This window comes from Salmo salar, chromosome 11 (genome assembly GCF_965601325.2).
Source record: "Salmo salar chromosome 11, fSalSal1, whole genome shotgun sequence".
NCBI classification, from domain to species: domain Eukaryota; kingdom Metazoa; phylum Chordata; class Actinopteri; order Salmoniformes; family Salmonidae; genus Salmo; species Salmo salar.
This window is the reverse complement of record NC_138301.1, coordinates 31,789,826-31,809,461: the sequence shown is the minus strand read 5'-3', so window position 1 is coordinate 31,809,461 and position 19,636 is coordinate 31,789,826. Positions and strand designations below refer to the sequence as shown.

General features: G+C 47.2%; 1 protein-coding gene across 1 annotated transcript in view; it reads right to left on the bottom strand.

The window, feature by feature from the left end:
- Window positions 1-2,386: 2,386 nt before the first annotated feature.
- The window catches only part of LOC106596078 (transmembrane protein 266), a 105,578-nt gene continuing 88,328 nt past the window's right edge, over window positions 2,387-19,636 (bottom strand). The window contains exons 9-11 of the mRNA XM_045689324.2: window positions 9,411-9,597; window positions 4,477-4,542; window positions 2,387-4,357 (exon numbers count right to left, since the gene is read on the bottom strand). Coding sequence (XP_045545280.1) covers window positions 3,591-4,357; window positions 4,477-4,542; window positions 9,411-9,597 — 1,020 coding nt within the window. The 3' untranslated portion in view covers window positions 2,387-3,590. The remainder of the gene's footprint in view (window positions 4,358-4,476; window positions 4,543-9,410; window positions 9,598-19,636) is intronic.

The window sequence follows — 19,636 nt, the reverse complement described above, 5'->3', positions numbered from 1 at the left end:
AAGCTACAGTATCAGGATAATATGGTGTTATATCACGTGGATAATGGAAAGCAACAGTATCAGGATAATAGTGTTATATATCACGTGGATAATGGAAAGCAACAGTCAGGATAATAGTGTTATATATCACGTGGATAATGGAAAGCTGCAGTATCAGGGTAATAGTGTTATATATCACGGTGGATAATGGAAAGCTACAGTATCAGGATAATACAGTGTTATATTTCACGGTGGATAATGGAAAGCTACAGTATCAGGATAATACAGTGTTATATAATATGGTGTTATATCACGTGGATAATGGAAAGCTACAGTATCAGGATAATACAGTGTTATATAATATGGTGTTATATATCACGTGGATAATGGAAAGCTACAGTATCAGGATAATACAGTGTTATATATCACGTGGATAATGGAAAGCTACAGTATCAGGATAATATGGTGTTATATCACGTGGATAATGGAAAGCTACAGTATCAGGATAATATGGTGTTATATCACGTGGATAATGGAAAGCAACAGTATCAGGATAATAGTGTTATATATCACGTGGATAATGGAAAGCAACAGTCAGGATAATAGTGTTATATATCACGTGGATAATGGAAAGCTGCAGTATCAGGGTAATACAGTGTTATATATCACGGTGGATAATGGAAAGCTACAGTATCAGAATAATACAGTGTTATATTTCACGGTGGATAATGGAAAGCTACAGTATCAGGATAATACAGTGTTATATAATATGGTGTTATATATCACGTGGATAATGGAAAGCTACAGTATCAGGATAATACAGTGTTATATATCACGTGGATAATGGAAAGCTACAGTATCAGGATAATATGGTGTTATATCACGTGGATAATGGAAAGCTACAGTATCAGGATAATATGGTGTTATATCACGTGGATAATGGAAAGCAACAGTATCAGGATAATAGTGTTATATATCACGTGGATAATGGAAAGCAACAGTCAGGATAATAGTGTTATATATCACGTGGATAATGGAAAGCTGCAGTATCAGGGTAATACAGTGTTATATATCACGGTGGATAATGGAAAGCTACAGTATCAGGATAATACAGTGTTATATTTCACGGTGGATAATGGAAAGCTACAGTATCAGGATAATACAGTGTTATATTTCACGGTGGATAATGGAAAGCTACAGTATCAGGATAATACAGTGTTATATTTCACGGTGGATAATGGAAAGCTACAGTATCAGGATAATACAGTGTTATATATCACGGTGGATAATGGAAAGCTACAGTATCAGGATAATACAGTGTTATATATCACGGTGGATAATGGAAAGCTACAGTATCAGGATAATACAGTGTTATATATCACGGTGGATAATGGAAAGCTACAGTATCAGGATAATACAGTGTTATATTTCACGGTGGATAATGGAAAGCTACAGTATCAGGATAATAGTGTTATATAATCACGGTGGATAATGGCACATTTAAGAAGGACAAAGAAAATCAGTGTGTTTCAAAATGTTGTGTAGTTTCTGAATGAACACTGAAGTGCTCAATTACACTATATCAAAGGAAATCTAATTAAGAATGCAAATACATTTGTTACGACATCCACACCAAACGTTTCTTCCGCTAACCCTAAGTAGAGGGAAAGCATTGTTGCTAAAGGAGGGTGGTGTAATCGTTCAGCTGTAAATAAAACGCTGCATCAGCTCTCATTGAAACCCATAATGACTTTTCTTCACATGATCCAGGTCCTCAAATAACATTAGACCCAACCCCCACTTTACTATCCCCATGTCTTAATGAATACTTCTGAAACACTTAGGCCTGCTTGATTGAAGCCTTGATTGTTATTAACAATTAAACATATAATTTCCTTGTAAACACTTGACAAGCAACAAAATGGGTAGTTTATGTCCTAAATTAATTATTTGACCAAAAGTTAAATAGGGGGTTTAATCCTCATTACCAGACATTTATAATGACAAACCTTGTTAACCAATTACGTTTTTGTTGTGACAGGTCTCTCCAATGTTAATAGATATGAATCATTTATTTCATTTCAGAGCGATATGCAAATAAAGTTGACAGTTGCTAATGCAAAAGTGTTGTAGGGTGATGTAGAGTCTGGAGCCAATGGGAAGGCTCAGTCATATCTGATAAAGAGCCCACATGTAAAACAAACTCATTCATATTAATGTAGAGGATTCTATCTCGAATTATGCAAATGAGAATACATCGCAGTACTTTTTGGTTTGGGATGTATTCTACTGTGTCATTTCATGTATTGCTTTGTAAAGTGCATCCATATAAAATATTAGAATTTAAAATGGCATGGCTCATGTACAACTGAAAGCAATAAAATGGGACCACAATATTGTTAATGTTACAAAGGTTTATTTATTATTTGAATGGCACCACCTGCAATTTGGCAATGAGTTCCCCTCATATTAAGTTTACAAAACATCTGTAAAGATTAAAGTGCACAGGATTGGCTTGCCATGTTCAGGCTGCAGATCGTTTAAAGAAAGGTTCATGCTACCAGCACTCCAATCTAAAACATCAATCCCCTATCACTGCTCATAATCAGATTCACATACTTTTCCTATACTGTACCTCTTGGGATCATTTTGGGCCATTCACTACCTATCCTCATACTTTTAATTCCTCCATCATTTCTTCAATTGCCTGTTCTTGTATCTGGCTAGAAAATGTCAGGCTTGATATGGTTAATGTTCCTCTACTTCAATACAAACCTCTATCTCTGTTATAGAAAGACAATAGTATAGTAAGAATTGTCTGTTTATTTGGCACAGACAGTTTGTCCAGAGAAAGCACCCTGTGGCTTGGTTGTTAGAGCAGAGAGAACTGCACAGTTACAGTAGCTAATACAAATAAAAAGAAAGCAAAAACACCACCCACTCCCACCCAACTTAGAGAAATCCCATGTCAAATCTGTCTTGTAGTTAACATAGGAACACTTGAATAGGCTTGTTCTGTAAAGGCTTGAATATGGCCCATTGCTGGTTTTATTTCAAACTGTTTTGTTTCACATTTGGGGCCCCATTTAAAGTGAGATTTCCTGATGATGCTTCTTTCTAGGCCCACACGTGTCTCCTCTGTCCTCACTGGGTCATTGTTGTGCAAATGGGGCATTATTCAAAGTCACCACAAGATTGAGGTCGAGGAGGGCTGTGTCTGTCTGTCTGTCTCTGTCTGGAGCCCCACAGAGAAGGGAAGAATAACATGACAGCGGTTGCCTAGTCCCAGATCTATTTGTGCTGTCTTGCTAACAGATGGTCTTTGTAACGCCAGGTTTGATCTTGGACCAGGCTCTGACTTTGTTTGAAGCATGAGGATTTGGAGAAGCCAGGTCAGTCAGTTCTGTCTTGAGCTGTATGCTCTGTCCTCTGGGATGAACTATTGCCCTTTTCACACTGTTGTGCCGACACGAGCCGAACAGTGCTGGCTCTGACATATTCTTTTCACATGTCCTTTCCAGCACGGTTCAAACAACTATGGTGGATGCATAACCAGGCCAGCACAATGCAGCTCGGTTCGGCTTGGCTCAGCTCAGTAGTGTGAATCAACCCTATGTATCAGGCAGACGGCCCAGTGGACCATCAACAGGGCCCAGTAGCCTATACTTCTCCTCCAAAGAGGACTCAGGAGCGCCGCCCTGCAGGTGGATGAGAGGCTTAGTCTGTAGGAGCACAGTGGCTGCGGCTCGGCCCTGTCTCTGGCCCCGGCACTGGTTCTCCTCCTGATTCTTCCAGTTGTAGATGTTGATTCTGTGCTCCAGCTCTGGGCTGGCCTTGGCTGAGCTGGCAGGGCTGGGAAGCTTCAGGTTAACTGGGTCCACCAGGCCTTTCTGGGCCAGACAGGAGTCCTCAGACAGGGACGAGAGCAGCTCCTGGACTACCACGCTGGGGTCCCGTGGAAGGGGAGGCTGGGCTGAGGTCAGACCCAGGCCCAGAGGGCTGCAGTAGGGCAGGGGGAAGCAGCACTGGCCCTGGGTGTTGTAGTGCTGCCTATCCTGGGTCTGCTTCTGGGACTTGTAGTCCAGATAAGGCCCCCGGGCCTTGGTATGGGAATTGTAGTTCCTAGCCTGGGTGTGGTAGTCCCTGGCCGTGGTGCTGCTGCTGCAGTCCGTAGTAGACGAGCACAGGGTGTGGCTGCTCAGGCTATGGGGGCGGGCCGTCAGACTGCTGCTGGACCGTGATACGCTGGTGGAGGTGTCACTCACAGCACTGCTCATTTGCTCCACGCCCAGCAGAGGGTTGTTGTGGGCGGGGTAATGGGTCTTAGGGAGGTGGACATCGATGGCTGCCATGGTGATGACACGAGGACCCTCCATGTCTGAAATGACACATCATCCAGTACATCAGACTGGGAAGGGAAGATACAGTAGGTATACAGAGTTGCCCCATATACATTACCAGCTATACACTTTACCCAAGATCCACTAAGTCACTCACCACTACTTGGTTCACTGTAGTACTGGCTGATATAGTTGTTCATGTCGTCATGATGGACAACAGGATCTGGATAACAGATAAAAGAAGCATGATGAGGTTAAAGACCCAATCTGTATGATTTCAATGCACTGTAAACACAGTGCAAAACAATCCCTAGATGTGGGAACAGTACATTTCACTTTTAGGTGGTGAGACATCTTATCTATCTATCCAAGTCTACAGGTGCTTTACCGACTTAACCCTGGTTTCCAAATCACACCAAGATAGTGTTGTAAGGCTCAAGTACAGTAGTGAATGTGAGAGCAACCAGGCTTTGGTATAGAGTTCTCTTTGTGTCCTCAGCCAGACAGCTAGGGCCTCAGTGGTGAATGGTTCTGCCCTGATCTGCTCTTCAGTGTTCGCTTGATTGGGCCTGAGCTCAGTGTTTGTCCGCTGAGTGGTGCCCAAAGTACCCCGAGTGCCTGGGCCGATCCCCCAGGACCACAGCAGACTCTGACGGGTAATTTCATTTATTTTTCAGCGTAAAATATTAATCCAGGAGAGGGAGGGATGGAGGGTAGGGGGGGCACCCCTGGAGAGGAAGCATTGCACTCACTAAAACACGACCAAGACAATCACTCAGTGATTAATAACACATGAGGACGTCTCAGAGAGAAAGAATGAAAGAAAGAAATAGAAAAAAAGGATGGACAACATGAAAGTGCCTGCCTGCCTGCCTGCCTGCCTGCCTGCCTGCCTGCCTGCCTGCCTGCCTGCCTGCCTGCCTGCCTGCCTGCCTGCCTGCCTGCCTGCCTGCCTGCCTGCCTGCCTGCCTGCCTGCCTGCCTGCCTGCCTGCCTGCCTGCCTGCCTGCCTGCCTGCCTGCCTGCCTGCCTGCCTGCCTGCCTGCCTGCCTGCCTGCCTGCCTGCCTGCCTGCCTGCCTGCCTGCCTGCCTGCCTGCCTGCCTGCCTGCCTGCCTGCCTGCCTGCCTGCCTGCCTGCCTGCCTGCCTGCCTGCCTGCCTGCCTGCCTGCCTGCCTGCCTGCCTGCCTGCCTGCCTGCCTGCCTGCCTGCCTGCCTGCCTGCCTGCCTGCCTGCCTGCCTGCCTGCCTGCCTGCCTGCCTGCCTGCCTGCCTGCCTGCCTGCCTGCCTGCCTGCCTGCCTGCCTGCCTGCCTGCCTGCCTGCCTGCCTGCCTGCCTGCCTGCCTGCCTGCCTGCCTGCCTGCCTGCCTGCCTGCCTGCCTGCCTGCCTGCCTGCCTGCCTGCCTGCCTGCCTGCCTGCCTGCCTGCCTGCCTGCCTGCCTGCCTGCCTGCCTGCCTGCCTGCCTGCCTGCCTGCCTGCCTGCCTGCCTGCCTGCCTGCCTGCCTGCCTGCCTGCCTGCCTGCCTGCCTGCCTGCCTGCCTGCCTGCCTGCCTGCCTGCCTGCCTGCCTGCCTGCCTGCCTGCCTGCCTGCCTGCCTGCCTGCCTGCCTGCCTGCCTGCCTGCCTGCCTGCCTGCCTGCCTGCCTGCCTGCCTGCCTGCCTGCCTGCCTGCCTGCCTGCCTGCCTGCCTGCCTGCCTGCCTGCCTGCCTGCCTGCCTGCCTGCCTGCCTGCCTGCCTGCCTGCCTGCCTGCCTGCCTGCCTGCCTGCCTGCCTGCCTGCCTGCCTGCCTGCCTGCCTGCCTGCCTGCCTGCCTGCCTGCCTGCCTGCCTGCCTGCCTGCCTGCCTGCCTGCCTGCCTGCCTGCCTGCCTGCCTGCCTGCCTGCCTGCCTGCCTGCCTGCCTGCCTGCCTGCCTGCCTGCCTGCCTGCCTGCCTGCCTGCCTGCCTGCCTGCCTGCCTGCCTGCCTGCCTGCCTGCCTGCCTGCCTGCCTGCCTGCCTGCCTGCCTGCCTGCCTGCCTGCCTGCCTGCCTGCCTGCCTGCCTGCCTGCCTGCCTGCCTGCCTGCCTGCCTGCCTGCCTGCCTGCCTGCCTGCCTGCCTGCCTGCCTGCCTGCCTGCCTGCCTGCCTGCCTGCCTGCCTGCCTGCCTGCCTGCCTGCCTGCCTGCCTGCCTGCCTGCCTGCCTGCCTGCCTGCCTGCCTGCCTGCCTGCCTGCCTGCCTGCCTGCCTGCCTGCCTGCCTGCCTGCCTGCCTGCCTGCCTGCCTGCCTGCCTGCCTGCCTGCCTGCCTGCCTGCCTGCCTGCCTGCCTGCCTGCCTGCCTGCCTGCCTGCCTGCCTGCCTGCCTGCCTGCCTGCCTGCCTGCCTGCCTGCCTGCCTGCCTGCCTGCCTGCCTGCCTGCCTGCCTGCCTGCCTGCCTGCCTGCCTGCCTGCCTGCCTGCCTGCCTGCCTGCCTGCCTGCCTGCCTGCCTGCCTGCCTGCCTGCCTGCCTGCCTGCCTGCCTGCCTGCCTGCCTGCCTGCCTGCCTGCCTGCCTGCCTGCCTGCCTGCCTGCCTGCCTGCCTGCCTGCCTGCCTGCCTGCCTGCCTGCCTGCCTGCCTGCCTGCCTGCCATCCATCTATGAAGTGGGCTGACATCATTAGGTCATTTAGTTTGGTTTAAATCAATATGCATGTGCAATACTTTGTGATGATCTGCTCTGCTACCTTAAAGGACAAGTTTTCTTTTTTACAACCAAATCTCTATTTTTGATGTAAATGGCATGTTATAGAAGGGTCCAAACACCTTTTTTTTAAATTTTTGATAAACTTACAGAAAATGACTTCCTCATCCTCGTTGTGTAGTATGGGGGCCCCGAAAAAACACTAATATGCAACAAAAGGAAATTTAACGTTGTGGATAAAGTTCATAATGACACAATTCCACGTGTACAACATCTAAAGCCCTGCATCATTATACTGAGAGCTTTGCCATTTCTAAAAGGACTTATTTGGGTATTTTTGGGGTCCCCATACTACACAAAAAGGATGAGGAAGGGATTTGCTGTTTGGGGTAAGTTTATAAAAAACATGTGAAATCACAAAAAAGGTGTCTGGACCCTTCTATAACATTCCATTTACATCAAAAAGAGAGATTTGGTTGTAAAAATAAAACTTCTCCTTTAAGTGAGGTATTCACATTGGATTTTGGTACTTTGTCCTCTTCCCCCAGCAGTACAACACATAGAGAAGTTATGTGAACTTCCAAGAAGTTGATCTGAAAGCAATTACTGTCCTTTTCACCCATAACTCTTTGTGGTGAATTTTGTATGTTCCTCAAAATCTACAGCTGCTCTCTTGAGAAGTGACAAAACCACAAATCCCTCGTGACCAGTATACAAAATGTTTCTAACCTTTTCTACCTCCTTTTGAAACAAGCTTAGTTTTCAACAAGGAAATAGACTTCGCAGTAGAGTGCCTCAATTAGAATGAATGACACTTTGATGGCATCCCCCGGGCCCGAGGGCGGAGAGAGAGAGGGGGGAGAGAGAGACGTGAGGAGTCCTAACCCAGTCCACGGTCTGTCCTTGCAGGCCTGCCTGAAGCCTAAGTGCTCCTCCTGTCCCAATACTCCTTCCATGTTCTTGAAAAAAAAAGACGCATGTTCCTAAGAGCCAGATTTCCCACAATCCCCTGGGGGTGGTGGTGTGGCGTCTCCTGGTGCCCTATTGTGGTTTCCAGGTGAAGAGGAACAGATGTTCACAGTGGCACTCTCTCCTCAGACCTCAGAACAAGGCCCAATGCACAGAGCACTCTGTACCTGAAACAGCCTGGCTGAGGAACATGCTTGTTGTCCCCAGGTTTCAGCACATCCTAAAAGCTTTTCTGCCCTCTTATTGATACTGCACTGCCTGCGGTCAGAGGTGTGGTGTGTGTGTGTGCGTGCCTTGCCTGTGGTCAGAGGTGTGGTGTGTGTGTGTGCGTGCCTTGCCTGCGGTCAGAGGTGTGGTGTGTGTGTGCGTGCCTTGCCTGCGGTCAGAGGTGTGGTGTGTGTGTGTGCGTGCGTGCCTTGCCTGCAGTCAGAGGTGTGGTGTGGTGTGTGTGTGTGCGTGCCTTGCCTGCGGTCAGAGGGGTGTTGTGAGTTAACGTCAGTGTTTTAAGAGGCTAGGGCCTGGAGACTAGCTCAGGGCTACTGCTTCTAGATCAGTTTGACACTGCTCTGGCACTCCATTCACCTGATGTTACATTGGTTGGGACTTTTTGTCCCACATAATTATGTACATACTTTATGTACAAACCTCTCTCCTGGTTCTGTCAGGATGCCTTTTCAACCAAACAGACCAATGTAGAACTTTATTAAAATGAGTCACAGGCCTCCCGAGTGGCACAGTGGCCTAAGGCAGTGCTAGCTCCTGGTTTGAGTCAAGGCTCTGTCGCAGCCGGCCGCAACCGGGAGACCCATGGGGCGGCGCACAATTGGCCCAGCGTCATCCGGGTTAGGGGAGGGTTTGGCCGGCAGGGATGTGCTTGTCCTATCGCGCACTAGCGAGCCAGGTGTACGGTGTTTCCTCTGACACGTTGGTGTCGCTGGCTTCCAGGTTAAGTGGGCAGTGTGTCAAGAAGCAGTGTGGCTTGGCTGGCTTGTGTATCGGCCTTTCCTTCGCCTCTCCCAAGTCCGTACGGGAGTTGCAGCGATGAAACAAGATGGTAACAACCAATTGGATACCACGAAATTGGGGAGAAAAAGGGGTAATAATAAAAATAAAATAATAAAATGAGTCAAGTTCATTCTTGTTGGTCTGTGGTGAAGTAATTAATCATTAGGATTTACAGGTTTGTCTGCCTCTTCGAACAGCAGTATTCACCAGACTCATTATCATTACATGGTCCAGAATATAGCAATACCCATGAAGAATATCAAAGAGCTAGTATCTATTTTATCTCATGGTCTGATGATTATGGTATGGAGTATTACATATACCGTTATAGTTAGGGACAGAATTTGGGAAAAACTCTGGGCCCTAGTTTCCCTGGATGTGACATACACTACATGACCAAAAGGGGTGTCCACATACTCTTGTATATATAGTGTAGCTTATAGGTACAGTATATGTGACTGTACCTGCTGGGGTCTCCCTGAGGACTCCATGTCCCTCGTCGTCAGACTCCCCAGGGCCCTGGCCCTCCACCACCTGGTAGCTGCTCCTCTGTTTGCCCCACACATGGTGGATCTGCATAGCAGCCTCCTGCTCTGCAGCCAGGTCCAAGTCCTGCTGGGCCAGGTGGGCCCGGAGCTGTCTGATCTCAAACTGAGGGGGGGGAGACAGAGAGAGAGTTGGTCTGGAAAAGGCATACACACACATGTATTCTTCTAGCTGAAATCTTGGTTTATTGATGTAACAATATGTCAGTGTTGACTAACCTAACCTTTTAGTCCCAGACAGGCCCTTTCAGCATGATCCCAGGCATTCTGCAGGCTAAGTGGTTCTATTACTAGCTATAGGATCAATGCTTTCACTGGGGTTTCCTCTGGCCTGATGGCTCATATTGACAAACAGCCAGTCAGATTACACATGAACTGTTTGTTTCTAGCATTACACTGAGGATTCCATCATTACTGTTGTGTTTTGTACAACAACATGCTTCCATTGATGTACAGTTATGGCTTCTCCCTGTATTGATCTTGGGACCTTGAGTCTTTGAAAGAAATGTAGTCCTTTAGTTCAACTGACTAGAGGAGTGCAGTCATTAATCAATCAATCAAATGTATTTATAAAGCCCTTTTTAAATCAGCAGATGTCACAAAGTGCTATACAGAAACCCAGCTTAAAACCTAACAGCAAGCAATGCAGGTGTAGAAGCACAGTGTCTAGGGAAAACTCCCTAGAAAGGCAGGAACCTAGGAAGAAACCTAGAGAGGAACCAGGCTCTGGGGGGGGGGGGGGCAAGGCTCTGGCTCTGGTCCCCCCTGTGCCGAGTTGAGATTATAGGAGTACATGGCCATTAAGGCCAGATCGTTCTTCAAGATGTTCAAACGTTCATAGGTGACCAGTGACAGTGATAAAAATAACATGGAAAATATGTGTTGTTTACATCTATATAGGAAACATCTTTCCAAATATATTTTACTGTATTATGTTGCGTGCTTATGAGTATTGTGGGTTCATAATATCACAAAATCATCTGTTAATTACGGATTTGCAAATCATTGAATATTGTAAAACAATTTGAAGAACCATTGTCTCTGATGTCTGTTGAAAATGCGTTGGCAACACATTGAACTCTTCTGTGAAGTGTTACTGCCCCCCTGTGGTAGCAATTGAAATTGCAGCCTCTGGAAATCTGAAACAGCCTCAACCACAACCCTAACGCTAGCTTGATGTTTACCTCCCGGTTCAACCTTAACCCTAACCCTAGTGTCATGTCCACATCCTGCTTCAACTTTAACCCTAACCCTAGCCTCAACCACAACCCTAACTCTAGCTTCATGTTTACCTCCCGGTTCAACCTTAACCCTAACCCTAGTGTCATGTCCACATCCTGCTTCAACTTTAACCCTAACCCTAGGCTCAACCACAACCCTAACTCTAGCTTCATGTTTACCTCCCGGTTCAACCTTAACCCTAACCCTAGTGTCATGTCCACATCCTGCTTCAACTTTAACCCTAACCCTAGCCTCAACCACAACCCTAACTCTAGCTTCATGTTTACCTCCCGGTTCAACCTTAACCCTAACCCTAGTGTCATGTCCACATCCTGCTTCAACTTTAACCCTAACCCTAGCCTCAACCACAACCCTAACTCTAGCTTCATGTTTACCTCCCGGTTCAACCTTAACCCTAACCCTAGTGTCATGTCCACATCCTGCTTCAACTTTAACCCTAACCCTAGCCTCAACCACAACCCTAACTCTAGCTTCATGTTTACCTCCCGGTTCAACCTTAACCCTAACCCTAGTGTCATGTCCATATCCTGCTTCAACTTTAACCCTAACCCTAGCCTCAACCACAACCCTAACTCTAGCTTCATGTTTACCTCCCGGTTCAACCTTAACCCTAACCCTAGTGTCATGTCCACATCCTGCTTCAACTTTAACCCTAACCCTAGCCTCAACCACAACCCTAACTCTAGCTTCATGTTTACCTCCCGGTTCAACCTTAACCCTAACCCTAGCGTCATGTCCACATCCTGCTTCAACTTTAACCCTAACCCTAGTGTCATGTCCACATCCTGCTTCAACTTTAACCCTAACCCTAGCCTCAATCACAACCCTAACTCTAGCTTCATGTTTACCTCCCGGTTCAACCTTAACCCTAACCCTAGTGTCATGTCCACATCCTGCTTCAACTTTAACCCTAACCCTAGTGTCATGTCCACATCCTGCTTCAACTTTAACCCTAACCCTAGGCTCAACCACAACCCTAACTCTAGCTTCATGTTTACCTCCCGGTTCAACCTTAACCCTAACCCTAGTGTCATGTCCACATCCTGCTTCAACTTTAACCCTAACCCTAGCCTCAACCACAACCCTAACTCTAGCTTCATGTTTACCTCCTGGTTCAACCTTAACCCTAACCCTAGTGTCATGTCCACATCCTGCTTCAACTTTAACCCTAACCCTAGCCTCAACCACAACCCTAACTCTAGCTTCATGTTTACCTCCCGGTTCAACCTTAACCCTAACCCTAGCGTCATGTCCACATCCTGCTTCAACTTTAACCCTAACCCTAGCCTCAACCACAACCCTAACTCTAGCTTCATGTTTACCTCCCGGTTCAACCTTAACCCTAACCCTAGTGTCATGTCCATATCCTGCTTCAACTTTAACCCTAACCCTAGCCTCAACCACAACCCTAACTCTAGCTTCATGTTTACCTCCCGGTTCAACCTTAACCCTAACCCTAGTGTCATGTCCACATCATGCTTCAACTTTAACCCTAACCCTAGCCTCAACCACAACCCTAACTCTAGCTTCATGTTTACCTCCCGGTTCAACCTTAACCCTAACCCTAGCGTCATGTCCACATCCTGCTTCAACTTTAACCCTAACCCTAGTGTCATGTCCACATCCTGCTTCAACTTTAACCCTAACCCTAGCCTCAACCACAACCCTAACTCTAGCTTCATGTTTACCTCCCGGTTCAACCTTAACCCTAACCCTAGTGTCATGTCCACATCCTGCTTCAACTTTAACCCTAGCCTCAACCACAACCCTAACTCTAGCTTCATGTTTACCTCCCGGTTCAACCTTAACCCTAACGTCATGTCCATATCCTGCTTCAACTTTAACCCTAACCCTAGCCTCAACCACAACCCTAACTCTAGCTTCATGTTTACCTCCCGGTTCAACCTTAACCCTAACCCTAGTGTCATGTCCACATCCTGCTTCAACTTTAACCCTAACCCTAGTGTCATGTCCACATCCTGCTTCAACTTTAACCCTAACCCTAGCCTCAACCACAACCCTAACTCTAGCTTCATGTTTACCTCCCGGTTCAACCTTAACCCTAACGTCATGTCCATATCCTGCTTCAACTTTAACCCTAACCCTAGCCTCAACCACAACCCTAACTCTAGCTTCATGTTTACCTCCCGGTTCAACCTTAACCCTAACCCTAGTGTCATGTCCACATCCTGCTTCAACTTTAACCCTAACCCTAGCGTCATGTCCACATCCTGCTTCAACTTTAACCCTAACCCTAGTGTCATGTCCACATCCTGCTTCAACTTTAACCCTAACCCTAGCCTCAACCACAACCCTAACTCTAGCTTCATGTTTACCTCCCGGTTCAACCTTAACCCTAACCCTAGTGTCATGTCCACATCCTGCTTCAACTTTAACCCTAGCCTCAACCACAACCCTAACTCTAGCTTCATGTTTACCTCCCGGTTCAACCTTAACCCTAACGTCATGTCCATATCCTGCTTCAACTTTAACCCTAACCCTAGCCTCAACCACAACCCTAACTCTAGCTTCATGTTTACCTCCCGGTTCAACCTTAACCCTAACCCTAGTGTCATGTCCATATCCTGCTTCAACTTTAACCCTAACCCTAGCCTCAACCACAACCCTAACTCTAGCTTCATGTTTACCTCCCGGTTCAACCTTAACCCTAACCCTAGTGTCATGTCCACATCCTGCTTCAACTTTAACCCTAACCCTAGCGTCATGTCCACATCCTGCTTCAACTTTAACCCTAACCCTAGCCTCAACCACAACCCTAACTCTAGCTTCATGTTTACCTCCCGGTTCAACCTTAACCCTAACCCTAGCGTCATGTCCACATCCTGCTTCAACTTTAACCCTAACCCTAGTGTCATGTCCACATCCTGCTTCAACTTTAACCCTAACCCTAGCCTCAACCACAACCCTAACTCTAGCTTCATGTTTACCTCCCGGTTCAACCTTAACCCTAACCCTAGTGTCATGTCCATATCCTGCTTCAACTTTAACCCTAACCCTAGCCTCAACCACAACCCTAACTCTAGCTTCATGTTTACCTCCCGGTTCAACCTTAACCCTAACCCTAGTGTCATGTCCACATCCTGCTTCAACTTTAACCCTAACCCTAGCCTCAACCACAACCCTAACTCTAGCTTCATGTTTACCTCCCGGTTCAACCTTAACCCTAACCCTAGCGTCATGTCCACATCCTGCTTCAACTTTAACCCTAACCCTAGTGTCATGTCCACATCCTGCTTCAACTTTAACCCTAACCCTAGCCTCAACCACAACTCTAGCTTCATGTTTACCTCCCGGTTCAACCTTAACCCTAACCCTAGTGTCATGTCCACATCCTGCTTCAACTTTAACCCTAACCCTAGTGTCATGTCCACATCCTGCTTCAACTTTAACCCTAACCCTAGCCTCAACCACAACCCTAACTCTAGCTTCATGTTTACCTCCCGGTTCAACCTTAACCCTAACCCTAGCGTCATGTCCACATCCTGCTTCAACTTTAACCCTAACCCTAGTGTCATGTCCACATCCTGCTTCAACTTTAACCCTAACCCTAGCCTCAACCACAACCCTAACTCTAGCTTCATGTTTACCTCCCGGTTCAACCTTAACCCTAACCCGTGTCATGTCCATATCCTGGTTCAACCCTAACCCTAGGCTCAACAACAACCCTAACCCTAGGCTCAACACCAACCCTAACCCTACCTTCAGGTCCACATCCCAGTTCAAACCTAACCTCAACCTTAACCCTAACCATTACCATAGCATCATGTCCACATGCCAGCTCAACCGTTAACCACAGCCCTAACCCTAATCCTACCTTCATGTCCAAATATCTATTGCTGCTCATTGGACCCTATGCTCACTCGGCTACACAGCTGATGCCTGCTGGACTGTTCATTAACACGGTACTTCATTTTGTTTATCTGTCGGCCCCAGCCTCGAACTCAGGCCCTGTGTGTAGCTAACTGACCCTCTCTGCCCATTCATCGCCATTTACCCGTTGTTGTTGTCTTAGCTGTTTACCCGTTGCTGTCTCACCTGTTGTTATCTTAGCTCTCCCAATCAACACCTGTGATTGCTTTATGCCTCTCTCTAATGTCAATATGCCTTGTATACTGTTGTTTAGGGCAGCTCTCATTGTTTTATTTTACTGCAGAGCCCCTAGTCCTGGTCAACATGCCTTAGATAGCTCCTTTGTCCCACCCCCCACACATGCGGAGACCGCACTTAGCTTAACTGACGTGAGATGCAACCTCTCTCATCGTCACCCAATGCCTAGGTTTACCCCCACTGTACTCGCACCCTACCATACCCTTGTCTGTACACTATGCCCTGAATCTATCCTACAACGGCCAGAAATCTGCTCCTTTTATTCTCTGTTCCCAACGCACTAGACGACCAGTTCTTATAGCCTTTAGCCGTACCCTCATCCTACTCCTCCTCTGTTCCTCTGGTGATGTAGAGGTTAACCCAGGCCCTGCAGCCCCCAGCATCACTCCCATTCCCCAGGCGTTCTCATTTGTTGACTTCTGCAACCTTAAAAGCCTTGGTTTCATGCATGTTAACATCAGAAGCCTCCTCCCTAAGTTTGCTTTATTCACTGCTTTAGCACACTCCGCCAACCCTGATGTCCTAGCCGTGTCTGAATCCTGGCTTAGGAAGGCCACCAAAAATTCTGAAATTAGAGATAGCCTGCAGAGTTCTGTCATAGTATCCAGGTCTATGCCCAAACAGTTCAAGCTTCTACTTTTAAAGATCCATCTCTCCAGAAATAAGTCTCTCACTGTTGCCGCTTGTTATAGACTCCCCTCAGCTCCCAGCTGTGCCCTGGACACCATATGTGAATTGATTGCCCCCCATCTATAGTCAGAGTTCGTACTGCTAGGTGACCTAAATTGGGATATGCTTAACACCCCGGCCGTCCTACAATCTCAGTTAGATGCCCTAAATTTCACACAAATTATCAAGGAACCTACCAGGTACAACCCAAAATCCGTAAACATGGGCACCCTCATAGATATCATCCTGACCAACTTGCCCTCTAAATACACCTCTGTCTTCAACCAGGATCTCAGCGATCACTGCCTCATTGCCTGCGTCCGTTATGGGTCCGTGGTCAAACGACCACCCCTCATCACTGTCAAACGCTCCCTAAATCACTTCTGCGAGCAGGCCTTTCTAATCGACCTAGCCCGGGTATCCTGGAAGGATATTGACCTCATCCCGTCAGTAGAGGATGCCTGGTTGTTCTTTAAAAGTGCTTTCCTCACCATCTTAAATAAGCATGCCCCTTTCATAAAAAACTGTAATAAGAACAGATATAGCCCTTGGTTCACTCCAGACCTGACTGACCTTGACCAGCACAAAAACACCCTGTGGCGTACTGCACTAGCCTCGAATAGTCCTCGCGATATGCAACTTTTCAAGGAAGTCAGGAACCAATACACACAGTCAGTTAGGAAAGCAAAGGCTAGCTTTTTCAAACAGAAATTTGCATCCTGCAGCACTAATTCCAAAAAGTTTTGGGACACTGTAAAGTCCATGGAGAATAAGAGCACCTCCTCCCAGCTGCCCATTGCACTGAGACTAGGAAACACTGTCACCACTGATAAATCCACGATAATCGAGAATTTCAATAAGCATTTCTCTACGGCTGGCCATGCTTTCCACCTGGCTACCCCAACCCCGGCCAACAGCTCTGCACCCCCTGCAGCAACTGGTCCAAGCCCCCCCCCTGCTTCTCCTTCACACAAATCCAGACAGCTGATGTTCTGAAAGAGCTGCAGAATCTGGATCCCTACAAATCAGCTGGGCTTGACAATCTGGACCCTCTCTTCCTAAAATTATCCGTCTCCATTGTTGCAACCCCTATTACTAGTCTATTCAACCTCTCTTTCGTATTGTCTGAGATTCCTAAAGATTGGAAAGCGGCCGCGGTCATCCCCCTCTTCAAAGGGGGAGACACTCTAGACCCAAACTGTTACAGACCTATATCCATCCTGCCCTGTCTTTCTAAAGTCTTCAAAAGCCAAGTAAACAAACAGATCACCGACCATTTCGAATCCCACCGTACCTTCTCCGCTATGCAATCCGGTTTCCAAGCTGGTGTACCTCAGCCACGCTCAAGGTCCTAAACGATATCATTACCGCCATCGATAAGAGACAATACTGTGCAGCCGTCTTCATCGACCTGGCCAAGGCTTTCGACTCTGTCAATCACTGTATTCTTATCTGCAGACTCAACAGCCTTGGTTTCTCTAATGACTGCCTCGCCTGGTTCACCAACTACTTCTCTGATAGAGTTCTGTGTGTCAAATCGGAGGGCCTGTTGTCCGGACCTCTGGCAGTCTCTATGGGGGTGCCACAGGGTTCAATTCTTGGGCTGACTCTTTTCTCTGTATATATCAATGATGTCGCTCTTGCTGCGGGTGATTCTTTGATCCACCTCTACGCAGATGACAGCATTCTGTATACATCTGGCCCTTCTTTGGACACTGTGTTAACAAACCTCCAAATGAGCTTCAACACCACACAACACTCCTTCCGTGGCCTCCAAATGCTCTTAAATATTAGTAAAATGAAATGCATGCTCTTCAACCGATCGCTGACCGCACCCACCCGCCCGAATAGAATCACTACTTTGGACGGTTCTGATATGTGGACAACTATAAATACCTAGGTGTCTGGCTAGACAGTAAACTCTCCTTCCAGACTCACATTAAGCATCTCCAATCCAAAGTTAAATCTACAATTGGCTTCCTATTTTGACTATCCTACCGATCCTTGACTTTGGCGATGACATTTACAAAATAGCCTCCAACACTCTACTCAGCAAATTGGATGCAGTCTATCACAGTGCCATCCGTTTTGTCACCAAAGCCCCATATACTACCCACCACTGCGACCTGTATGCTCTCATTGGCTGGTCCTCGCTACATATTCGTCGCCAAACCCACTGGCTCCAGGTCATTTATAGGTCTTTGCTAGGTAAAGCTCTGCATTATCTCAGCTCACTAGTCACCATAGCAACACCCACCCGTAGCACGCGCTCCAGCAGGTATATTTCACAGGTCATCCCCAAAGCCAACACCTCCTTTGGCTGCCTTTCCTTCCAGTTCTCTGCTGCCAATGACTGGAACGAATTGCAAAAATCACTGAAGTTGGAGACTTATATCTCCCTCACTAACTTCAAGCTGTCAGAGCAGCTTACCGATCGCTGCAGCTGTACACAGCCCATCTGTAAATAGCCCATCCAACCAACTACCTACCTCATCCCCATATTTGTTTTTTGTTTTTCTGCTCTTTTGCATACCAGTATTTCTACTTGCACATCCTCATCTGCATATACAGCTGAAGTCAGAAGTTTACATACACTTAGGTTGGAGTCATTAAAACTCATTTTTCAACCACTACACAAATTTCTTGTTAACAAACTATAATTTTGGCAAGTCGGTTAGGACATCTACTTTGTGCATGACACAAGTAATTTTTCCAACAACTATTTACAGACAGATTATTTCACTTATAATTCACTGTATCACAATTCCAGTGGGTCAAAAGTTGACATAAAGGCACAGTCAACTTAGTGTAACTTTTTAAGGTATAGGGGGCAGTATTTTCATTTTCGGATGAAAAGCGTGCCCAGAGTAAACTGCCTAATACTCGGGCCCAGAGTAAAATATTTGCATATTATTAGTAACTACAGTGTCTGTGGGGTCACGTTGCACTTCCTAAGGCTTCCATTGGCTGTCAACAGCCTTTAGAAACCTGTTTCCTCCTTCTCCTGTTACTGGGCAGAGAATAGTAGCTCAGTCAATGAGTGGACGGCCTATGGACAAAGGGCTTGGTGATGCGCGAGCCTGCGAGCGCGCCGTTCCTTCTTTTTCTCCTGGAATGAATACGCTATTGTCCGGTTGGAATATTATCAACGTTTTATCTTAAAAAGACCCTAAGGATTGATTGTAAACAACGTTTGACATGTTTCTACGACCGGTAATGGAACATTTTGACTTTTCGTGTCCTGATTTACGCTCACACGTTATGCCTTTGGATAGTGATCTGAACGCACGAACAAAACGGAGGTATTTGGACATAAATATGGAGTATTTCGAACAAAACAAAAATTTCTTGTGGAAGTAGGAGTCCTCGGAGTACATTCTGACGAAGATCAGCAAATGTAAGAGAATATTTATAATACTAATTCAGAGTTTTGTTGATGCCAGAACTTTGCTTTTTCTGTAAAGTTATTTTGAAATCTGACAAAGCAATTGCGTCAAGGAGTAGTGTATCTATAATTCTTTCAATAACTGTTGTAAATTTGAATCAACGTTTATGATGAGTATTTATGTAAATTTATGTGCACATTCCCCTGAAAGTTTTGGTGGGAATACATTTTCTGAACATCACGCGCCAATGTAAAATGCTGTTTTTGGATATAAATATAAACTTTATCGAGCAAAACATACATGTATTGTATAACATTAAGTCCTATGAGTGCCATCTGATGAAGATCATCAAAGGTTAGTGAATATTTTAGCTGTACTTTTGGTTTTTGTGATGCATGTCTTTGCTTGGAAAATGGCTGTGTGGTTTTTCTTGTGAAGTTTATGTCCTAACATAATCTAATTTTATGCTTTCGCCGTAAAGCCTTTTTTAAATCGGACAATGTGGTTAGATTAACGAGAGTCTTATCTTTAAAATGGTGTAAAATAGAGAAAATGAAATTATGAGATTTTCGCTGTTTTGTATTTCGCGCCATGCTATTTCACTGGCTGTCGAATAGTGTGTCCCGCAGGTGGGACAGTAGCGTCCCACGTAGCCCTGAGAAGTTAAACAGCTTGGATAATTCCAGAAAATTATTTCATGGCTTTAGAAGCTTCTGATGG